Source organism: Setaria viridis, chromosome 6 (genome assembly GCF_005286985.2).
Source record: "Setaria viridis chromosome 6, Setaria_viridis_v4.0, whole genome shotgun sequence".
NCBI lineage: Eukaryota > Viridiplantae > Streptophyta > Magnoliopsida > Poales > Poaceae > Setaria > Setaria viridis.
The window spans coordinates 20,021,999-20,032,479 of record NC_048268.2 but is presented as its reverse complement, the minus strand read 5'-3'; the positions used below and the strand labels follow the sequence as shown (position 1 = coordinate 20,032,479).

At 42.8% G+C, this 10,481-nt stretch overlaps 1 protein-coding gene across 1 annotated transcript; it reads right to left on the bottom strand.

Moving 5' to 3' along the window:
• Positions 1-241: 241 nt before the first annotated feature.
• LOC117860108 (protein ENHANCED DOWNY MILDEW 2) lies at positions 242-7,090 on the bottom strand. Its single transcript, XM_034743328.2, is given in 11 exon segments — positions 242-1,060; positions 1,062-1,210; positions 1,331-1,411; positions 1,501-1,748; positions 2,417-2,512; positions 2,597-2,693; positions 3,672-3,841; positions 4,618-4,662; positions 4,912-5,008; positions 5,090-5,527; positions 6,729-7,090. Coding segments are annotated over 10 exon segments (1,659 nt in total). The 5' UTR covers positions 5,506-5,527; positions 6,729-7,090; the 3' UTR covers positions 242-800.
• Between the last annotated feature and the right edge of the window lie 3,391 nt (positions 7,091-10,481).

Below are 10,481 nucleotides of genomic sequence, written 5' to 3'. Positions count from 1 at the left end.
GATGAAAGAACTTCAGGAATATAGCAGCAGCATACACATCTAAATACAAGCACAGAGGGAGGACCCAGTTAGATAGAACAGAGGAGTCTGTGGGGAGAAATGATCGAAAGAGATCAAGGAGCCATTCACCGAAGAGGCGATGGACGGACCACCGTGACAGTCATCCTGGAACCAACAATAGACACAGATATGAATCATGGAGCCATGATAATTCCTCAAGAAACGATCATGATGATAGGTGGAATTCTTATGAAGATGGGAGAACTGATACGAATACAGAAGCAGACACATCTAAATACAAGCGCAGAGGGAGGACGGGATCAGATAGAAGAGAGCCAGTTGAGAGCAACTCTCAAAGGAGATCAAGGAAGCATTCACCAGAAAGGCAATTGATGGGCTGCCGTGACAGTTATTCTGGAATCAACAATGGACACAGATATGAACGGCCATGCCATCTTAAATCCTCCATGAACGATCATGATGTTTGGAGGCAGCACAGTCGTCAGTCATCATTTTCTCCAGCTTAATTTGGTACCAGTAGAAGGCATACACCTTCGACCAATCTTGAGGATGGTGAATACAGCATGTAGCCATGCAAGTTTTTCATAGAGCAAGGGGGGGCCACGGCCCACTTTGACCACAATGTGGCTCCGCCAGTGATCATTAGTAGCTGTACATCATGGCCATGGAAAATAGCTTAAAAAGTAATGCCTTTTGAAGTCATCAACAGCGAAATTTAATCCTATCCGTATATTCCGTGGGCAAAAGTATAAAACAGGTGAAAACAGGGACATTGAGAGCTATCTCTTCTCTGTTTCAGTACTCACAGCACAGGATGAGCTCATTGGTATTTCTCCAATAGCATATGAAGATGAAATGCCAAATTTCTTTTTGTGCCCTTCCACAGTTTCTGCACCATTTTGACTAGCACCACCAACCATAAGCTCTTCAAATTGTGGATAACCCTTCAAGCGCTTTGCTGCACACTGAGCTTCTAGAACAATCAGGGGCGATGTGTTTTTCACAGCTACAATGGGCTTGTTCTCTTTCTTATCTTCACAACATGTTCGGCGATTCTATAGATTTTGTTGATTGGTCAGTGTTATTTTCCCTTTTGCCAGTCACCTTGTCTGTGCTTCCTTCAGGCATAGCTGGGAATTTTATATGGTTCCTTCTAGCTGTTCTAGTAGCCTTGTCTATCTCATGATCTCTGCAAGATTTTTAACATCAGTTAAATGCTCAAGCAGCAACGGAAGAGAAGCAGTTTTTTTTTTTACCAAAAATGAAGAGAGACATGAGGAAACAAACCAGGAATAAAGGAGTAACTTACAGGCAGTAAATCAAAATTGTTTCGGAAAGCTTCCAAGCACGTTTGATGATATCCTTGTCTTTTGTTTTGAAGGATATTTCTCTAAAATATACCATTAGATGGCATGAGAACAGAACTACAGAAACTATATAATCCAACTGCAAGCAATCAATCTGGATGCTACACAGTACCTTGGAAGACATTGCAAGTGATATGCCCTTGGACAGCGTCTACACGCCGCAATCTTAAGTCCTCTTTGAGTTTTGTTCTCCATGATTCCACATTTGAAACACCAATGTATGGGGCACGAAAATGGCATGCCTTCCATAATCCTTCTCTCCAACTCACAAGCTCCATCAGTGGCATTAGGATCCAGTAATTGTGCAATGCACTTAGGGTGGTAAAAATATCCGCAAGATTCTTTATTGCATTGAAACACCTAACAGAATGTATGCTACCAATTAGGACTACAAGTAGTATTAGCAAGTAATATACTCATTCCACTTTTGAAAAAGTAATATACTCTTAACGGCACAACAATTTTAGAGACCAGTGTTTCACAAAGTTTGGTCGTCCACTGATATATATTAGTTCCTAAAGGGTAAATATCTGTCAGAGGGGAACCTGACGGTAAATATGGCTACTGGAAGAGAGCGCTCTAGGGAAAGGGGGCTTGGAAGGAGATGATAGCTTAGTATCTGTGGGCTTAGATTGCTTACCCAGACCGGTAAATATGCTGCACCTGTGACAACTAAACTATATCTCTAAGCAACTAATTCATGCTAACAGCCAAGTGGCATGCCCCTAAGCCTAACACCCCATAGCTAACCAATTGATTTAAGTAGCTAACCATATCCCACTAACTAATGCATGTGCCATGCTGCTACTGCCTTACGGTGCACACACTCTTGCTGCTAGGTTAGTGAGAAAGGGTGCTAAATTTAAAAAGGTGACGAAGAAATAAAAAACATAAAATAGGAAACTAGGATTATCATAAATAGGAAATAAGCAACATCATCCTTTGCAGGCAGAAAAGCATTGTCTTCAAATGAAAGAAGTGTAATTTACTAAACTTAGTAGTCTCAGCATACCATAGGCCGTCCATACCTTAGCATTTGGCCCATGGGATGGCTCAAGCTGTCCACATCTGAAGCATTGGTGTTGCCTATTTTTGCAGTTTTCACATAAAAATGGACACATTCTCTGCAAATGAAAAATGACATGTCACCAATGAGAGCAAGGGAAATGATAGCTGCAGCACAATGGGTAAAAACTTTTAGAACCTACCTCTACTTCTGCCAAAGTGTAACCAAGAGTTCTGCATTTAGATTCTCTTCCATCTTCCTTTGTGGGATGGAAAGACCTCTTGCATGGACCTTCACAGCTGCAAAATCATTGTAAAAATCAGAGTATATAATCAAACCGATTCAGTAGGCCAACAAGAGCTTACACACAGGAACTTTTATATAGTACAACACAGAACAAACACTCTAAAAGAGAAAAGACATCTCATTTGTTACTTGTAGAGCATTAATAAAGTAATATAAATATTAAAAAGGAAGATTATGTATGATTATATGTTGTCAACCCCATTGTTAAAACTTAAGATTCACCTCTTATAGTCCATCATTACTTTCTTTTTCTCGAATACGCAGGAGAGCTGCGTATCATTGCATTAAGATAGGAGAAAAGGCCAAACAAACACACACCACACACCACTTACTTCTATACATTACATTCGCGCCCGTTCTTATTATGAGGCGACCACACCTAAACATAGGACGCTGCTAACCACCAGATCGAGCAGCAACCAGACCAACCAGGTCCTTGGCGCCTGCAAGCATCCAGAGATCAGCTAATTTACCCTAATCATTACTTTCCGATCCAGCCACTTATCCTACAAGTAGCATTCCATCAGTAAATTTCCTAATTTACCCCAGAAGCAAACCCTTACTACAGTGTAGGATATACTCTTCATTGCATCTTTGTGCATAGCGCATCTATGCCAAATTGAGAGCTGTGGTTAGAAAACGAGACTTAAAATGATTAAGTAAGGGGGATCTAGGTACAACTAGGCTGACTTGGTGGGCTTCATCATCCATCTTCCCCTTTCCCATTTGTCTGCTATCCTTTTCTTCTCTTTCTGTTAACCTTAGTTCCCTTAAGCATTAACCATCTAATACTTTTGTTCATAATCACTATGCACAGTGTCAAATGTTCAAGGTGTTGCTCACGCGTCCAAGTTGTTTGTAGGTGCCTTGCTTCATCTTACCACCTCAATAACTTTGATCATGGCACATACAAAGATATGGGGCACGGGTAAAGAAATGGATTAAAAGGCAAGTCATTTTTGTGCGCTTACCTAAGCAATTCTCCCCCATCGTCACATAAAGCGCATATTTGATCAGTGCCATCATCATCATCATCATCGCTAGCATATCCATTGTCATCGTTGTTATGATAATGGTTACCATGGTTTTTTGTCACATGTTGCTCATCATCGACAATGAATTGTGCTTCCGGACCTAAGGCCTTTAAAACAGGCTCAACCAAAGGAAAGTAGAACATAGGAAATCCTGATCAATATGTTTTTGGAGTGCTCAAGTCAAATTAGCATTTTGGGTGGCATGCAGTGAACCATTGCAAAATTTACCTTTTATGTGTTTATTTTGGGTATTTGAAAAATAGTATGAGTAGATTTGTCTCGAAAAGTAGTTTCCATAACAATATACTTTTGCTATATTTATTAAAAAATCACAACGAAAAGAATTGTCATTTTTTTTAATTTTGGAAACCATGTTGATGTGCAAAACTACACTTACTTATGACAAGGAGTAGTAGAATGAAAGGGAACATTTAGTAACAAGAGAAGTGCACATCACACATATCAAAGTCATCAATTTAATTTGGAACCTCCAAACCCATCTAATTTCACGTAATTAAGTAAACCTCTAACTTTAACGCATAAGCTATGGAAGCTTTTCTTTGAATAACCCCCCAGCAGCTGTTTCGCCATACTAGTTTTTGATATCATCAAAGTTTCACACCCCAACAAACAGCAACTAAGTTAGTAAATAAAAATGGGAGTGTCCCACAACACCTCTCCTCCCTGTCTCTCTTCCCAAATGTGCCTACATCATGATCCTCGTTGTTGTTCTAAAGCTATTGTTGCACCATTAGGCGCTCAACAACAATTCACAATTTCACATCATCACATGACAATAATTGTTAGATAGAATTAAAATTTGACTATCTTCCATGGACCTTCTCAATGTAAACCTAATAAAAAAAATCGTGTCTTAGCATACCGTTTTGGTCCTTTTAAAGCCATTCTCAATAAGCCTTTGCAGAATCTGCATTTACAAAAGAAGGGGGAAAATCAATGCAAAACCACCTATCTAATTAGTCTCATGACTCTGAAAATTAATAAGGTGCACGATTCAAGTATTAACAAAATTTTACAAATTACTTCCATGCAAAAGACTGGAGGGTGGCAAGGCTAGTTTATTATGTTTAGTGTCAAATTGACACCAGATTACCCCATTCTTTCAAAGCTAAGACATGGGAGTAGGGAATAGGGGGTATGGTGCAGTAATTTGTACCTTTGACTTCATCAATGTTACATCATTCTCTACAAACAACTTGATTAGGCGATGGTGCTTCATCAAGTCATCCTCCATAGGTTTCGTATCATATTTACTACAAAAGGCAAATGGATAAACCTTATGGGCATATACTCTGCCGGGACAAAGACAAAAAAAGAGCATGTCGATGGATTACCCAAAAACTTCATCAAGGTGATCCCAAACGTGATCCAAACAACTTCTCTGGTCCCTCTTCCGAACAAAGTGGAGCATTTGGACTGTGATCAAAACTGATCGAACAAACTCTCCATAGCATTTTCGTGGTTTCAACAGTTTTATCCACTTGTTCTCAATAGAAAGCATACAGATGTTGGGCTTCTCACTGTCAAGTTCTATCTTCCAAGCTATGACCTTCTTGTATACATGAAGGCTTTTATCCGCAATTCCACGTAAAAATACATTCTTCTCGATATTGCAATATGTCACTTTATCATTCTCATCAAACTGGAAAGGCAAGATACTGAAACAAACAGGTTTCTTTTCACCATCCTCAAAATAGTACTCGTTCACATCCTCGAAGTGTGGCTCCACTCCATCGTCATCATCAAACATTATGGGCAACAACTGCTTGATTCTAGCAAGGATGAAAAGAAATCTGACAAACCATTTAGTGCATGAGGAAGCATAACTTTACCAAAGTTGGAACAGCAAATGAACACTAAGAACTACTTGCCATCCCGAAGACCAAACAATATGATACATTGCAGAAAATTGCAAGAAAAGAAATAGATATTTCTTCTGTTTAGAGCAAAACAAACATTAAGACTAACTGCAGTTAACTATCGAACCACGGAAACACTATAGCTTACAAACTGAAATAATCTACTAAAAACAGAAACATGTTTTGTCGTTATCTGGTGATTAACCATGAATATAAGAACAAAAATTGAACTATCACTGATTCAGCAACCTGAGGCAAACGGGCTGATAGTGTTATTTACAGAGCAGCAATTACTCACAAGTCAACATACATTACCCCAATAATCTGAGATTACAGAACACAAGATGAATATTTAACACGTCAGCTGATTACAGTCAAGGATTTAAGCAATTAAGACAAACCGCCATGCTAGAAGATCCTGGTGTTCCAATTAAATTGCTACACCAATCCCAATCAAACTACTAGCAAGGAGGGGAAAAAAGGCTTTGGAGAATTCAGAATTACCCAACTGTCTAACTAGTGGCCAGCATTTGCAGATAAAAATTAAAGTGGAGCACCACAGGAAATTGCCCCCAAAGAAAATGTAAGAAAAACATTCACGAGAGGTAATCGCTTACAAACCCTGAAGAACTCCAATAACGCGTTCCAATTTCTTGATTCTAGAGTATGTTATGTAAAAGAGCACCAACGCCTAAGTCAAGAACTTTCTTTTTCTGAGAATAGAAACAGTAAGGAACTGGGCGCCGACCCATGATCAAGAACTTCTCGACCCCTACAAAAAAAAATTACGAGAAAACGACCTCGAGGAAAACAAATGTGCTCCGCACTGATTGCAATGGAGGCGGGGAACAGGTCGGCGCCCAGCAAGTTCCCGCCCAAAGAATTCCTTAATTAAGGCCAATAGGAAAACACCCCGCAAGAATCTCAGTGACCGCGCAAAGAACACGCTCCACCAACATTCGCGCCGCCATTGAACCAAAACCGCACAAAAATCGCACGGAACAAAACCCTCCAAGAACTCGCCAAGAACGGCACGCGAGGAGGAGTCGCGACATTGCAGATTTGCAGGGGTAGTTCGTGGTGGAGGACTGGGAATGCACCGCAAGGGTCTTACCTGAAGGCTCAAGCTTGTGGCAGTAGCGGCAGGCCGAGAGGTTGCTGATCCTTTCCTCCCCTTCCCCGAGCGCAAAACCGCAAGAAAGGTGGAGGTCAAATCGCAATAGCACGTTGGCGGGGCGTCCTTGGACTTGTGATGACGTGGCATCATACGAGCCATCAGATTAATCGATCGGACGGTTTGCGGGATAAGCAGGGGAAAGCTGACGGGAAAAGGAAACATGATGGACCAGCAAATATCCGCTCTATCAATGACGCTAAAATCGGGAAAGCCGGTTATGGTAGGAAGAAACTTTATCAAAAAATCAATCAATTTTTCGACATTTACGGATGATTTACCCTCTCTGATGAGCAGGAATACCGAATACTTTTGCATTATCATCTGGTCATAAGGTTTTCTCCATACATGGCACGTCCATTTTATTTTCTTATTTGTTCTCTAATCAAGAGGTTATGATTTAGGCCTTATCACTTGGTTTTTCTTTTGTGCCACCGCCGACTTCATTTGCAGCAATTCTTAGACATATTAATAGAAATAATTTGTGTTCCTTATTGTCACGGCTGCTTTTATTTCCTTTTATTTCCGGTCATTTTGATTGAATGGTGGCTTTTGGTTCTCCCCGCTAGTAGTAATAAGATAATGATTCCAAATAAACTCTTTATAGGATAAATTTTGAGTAAGTCCTTCTCAAGTAAGGCAGTACAATAGAATCTTGTTTGACTCTTTTTGTCCTTCCATTTCTTCTTCTCACTCGAACTTGTGTGCCATAGCCGCTACTGCAGGCCACGAGCGGAGGTCAAGGCTGGCATCGGCGGGGTAGGAGGGGGTTAGGGTTAGGAATTTGGGGTTGATGTGGGAGGAGCTCCATGGCTGACGCCTTAGAGAGATGCCGTGAGTGTGGCAGGTCCGGTGGAGGAGGCGGGTTGCAGGTGGCAAGGCTGGGCGTGATGGTGGCACCGATTGAGTGGTGGTCGATATTCGGTGGGAAGAGCTGGCGGTGGGGTGAAGAAGACAATTGGTTAGGAAGGGCGGGGTTGAGGCGGTGGCGGTGGGAGGCTGGTGGAGTGGCAAGGTCACCGATAACGAGGAGTGGTTGAGGCTAACGGTGGCAGGGTGGTTCGGACGTTTCACTGTCCGGTTTGAAGGAAGAAAGAATGGTGGAGGAGAAGGAAGATGAAAGAAAAAGATAGGGAAGGGAAGGGAAGGGTAGAGCCTACCGTTCGTTGGCAACGTGCTAGGAGCCCTGAGTTCACAAGCCTTTTATAACTTATTATCACTTGGTGTTTTTTTTTGCCATTGCCGACTTTATTTGTAGCAATTCTCAGATATAAATAAAAAATAAAATTCGTGCTCCTTATTGTCCCGGCTGCTTTTATTTCCGGTCATTTTGATTGGATGGTGCTTTTGGTTCATAGAAGCCTACGTGGGCCCGTGGCACATATTAATAGAAGCCTGACTTGACAGGTGGCATAAATTAGCTCTAATACATGTACTCCTTGGATTCCAAAATAAATAAAAAATAAGGTCCGTTTGGTTATTTAGTCCTCCTAAAATTCCGGTCACATCGAATATTTAGATATTAATTAATACTCTTATAAGTATTAAGTATAGACTAATTACAAAACCAATTACACTGGAGGCTAATTTGCGAGACGAATCTATTAAGCCTAATTAGTCCATGATTTGACAATGTGATGCTACAGTAAACATGTGCTAATGATGGATTAATTAGGTTTAATAGATTCGTCTCGCGAATTAACCTCCATCTGTGTAATTAGTTTTATAATTAGCTCATGTTTAGTCCTCCTAATTAGCCTTCGAATATTCGATGTGACATGAACTTCAGTCCAGACTAAAGATCCAAACACCTTTAAACCATTGAGCAACTTTGAGTTATTTGCCAGCTCCGAACATGAACATCAGACGGTTAATAAAAGCATAATACGTTTCTTGTTCATGTTCTATTTGATGCTTTTTTGACATACACCTTGTACTAAACACAAAAGAAAACATTTCTTCTAGCAAAGTGCAAGACGAAGCACCTTCACACAATGCACATCGATCAAGACACGGCCACTATTCCTTGCAACTCATGTCTTTGCATAAATTCATTGGGAGATCGCAGATGCTATTACTTTCTCGAATTAAAGACTGTGTGATCTTCACATAATACTATGATCATGTTTTCATTCAGTAATCAAAATTAGAAAACCAAACTAGAGCTATTCCCTACACTTCCTCGTGCCAGCAACCTCTGCAGTGGTGCATCTACCGTGGAAAAGGTCCCCAGACCCAAGCATGGCGTTAATAACACCAACATCGACTTCTGGTATCTTTCCTAATGCCAAGATGGATTGCAGATGCATGTGTGATGTATCACATTCATATTAAACATGACTTAGCTTTTGAAAGAGTAGCTGTGACATGTAAAAAAAGTAGCTGTGAGCTGTGAGGTTTGGAAAAGGCGTTTGGTAGAACAGCTGTGACTTTTAGGAAACACTTACGAGCAAACCCCACATGTCATTCATAGTCCACCCCACTCAACCCTCTCCCTCTCCTACTAACGAGCGGACCCCGCTCGTCAGCCCCTTCTTCTTCGTCCGGACAGACAAGACCTTCGCCGTGTGCGAGTGAGCCTGTGGCGTGAATCGGCCCGAGCTTGGGTGATGGCGACCGGCGAGGAGCTAAGCGTCACGGGGAGAGAGGGAGAGGCCAGTGGCATGGAGGGCAGGGCCAGGCCAAGGCCGGCGCAAAGGAGGAGCGGCGGGCAACGCGAGGAGAGAGGGAGGGGTCGGTGGCGGCGGGGGGCATGGGCAGGGCCAAGTCGAGGTTGAAGAGTGCCGCACCGCCCAGAAAGGAGAGAGGGGACCGTCGGTGTAATAATCCAAAATTTGTGATATTTATTTCAGTGAAATTTGCAAAATTTTAAAACTTTTTGTTTGCATCGTGTGCTCATTTAAAAATGTAGCCAATTCTTTCCTCATCCTGAAAATCCCATTTTAAAGTTTGTGTGGATTGAGTTGGACTTTTTGGATTTTATTTGGATTTTATGTTTGAGTGTTGTTTGAATTTTGAATTGAAATCTGAACCTATATCAAATAATAAACAAACTAACTTAACACCTCCTAACCCAATTGGCCCGCTAACATCTGGCCCGACCTGCCTTGCCTTCTGCCTGGCCAACAAGCCGGCCCAGCTCACCCCGGCCCAGCAGGCCGCCAACCACCACCTCACCTCCGCTCGCGCCTAGCCTAACCGGCCGCTTGGCCACAGGCCGGCCCAACTCGCACCGCTGCCGCCCCGCTCCTGGCCAGCAGGCCGCTGATCGGCCCAGCAGCGTGCTCGCTCGCTCACCCGCTCGCACACGCTTGCCTCCCTCTTTCTCTCGCTTCCACCTGGCCCTACTTGTCAGCGCTCCTCCTGTTCATCTTCAACCTCCAGTAGGTACACACGCCGCGCCCGAGCCTGAGCTAGAGCGTACTACCACCCTTTGCGCATGTCCGTGACCCGCTCCGCGCCCTCGCTTTTGCGTTGGAGGCCCCAGATGGGTGCCACACCGCCACTTTCGAGCCGCCATGCCACCAACCCTAGGGCGCCACCGCCCCATTCCAGAGCCTTCTGCCGCTAACCCTAGCCACTCTGCACTATAAATAGGGACCCTGGGCACCTCCCTCGCCATCCAACCACTGAGGTCCTCCCCAACGCTGCCGCCGGAGGGGGAAAAAGAGGAAGAGAGAGAGGGAAGGAGGT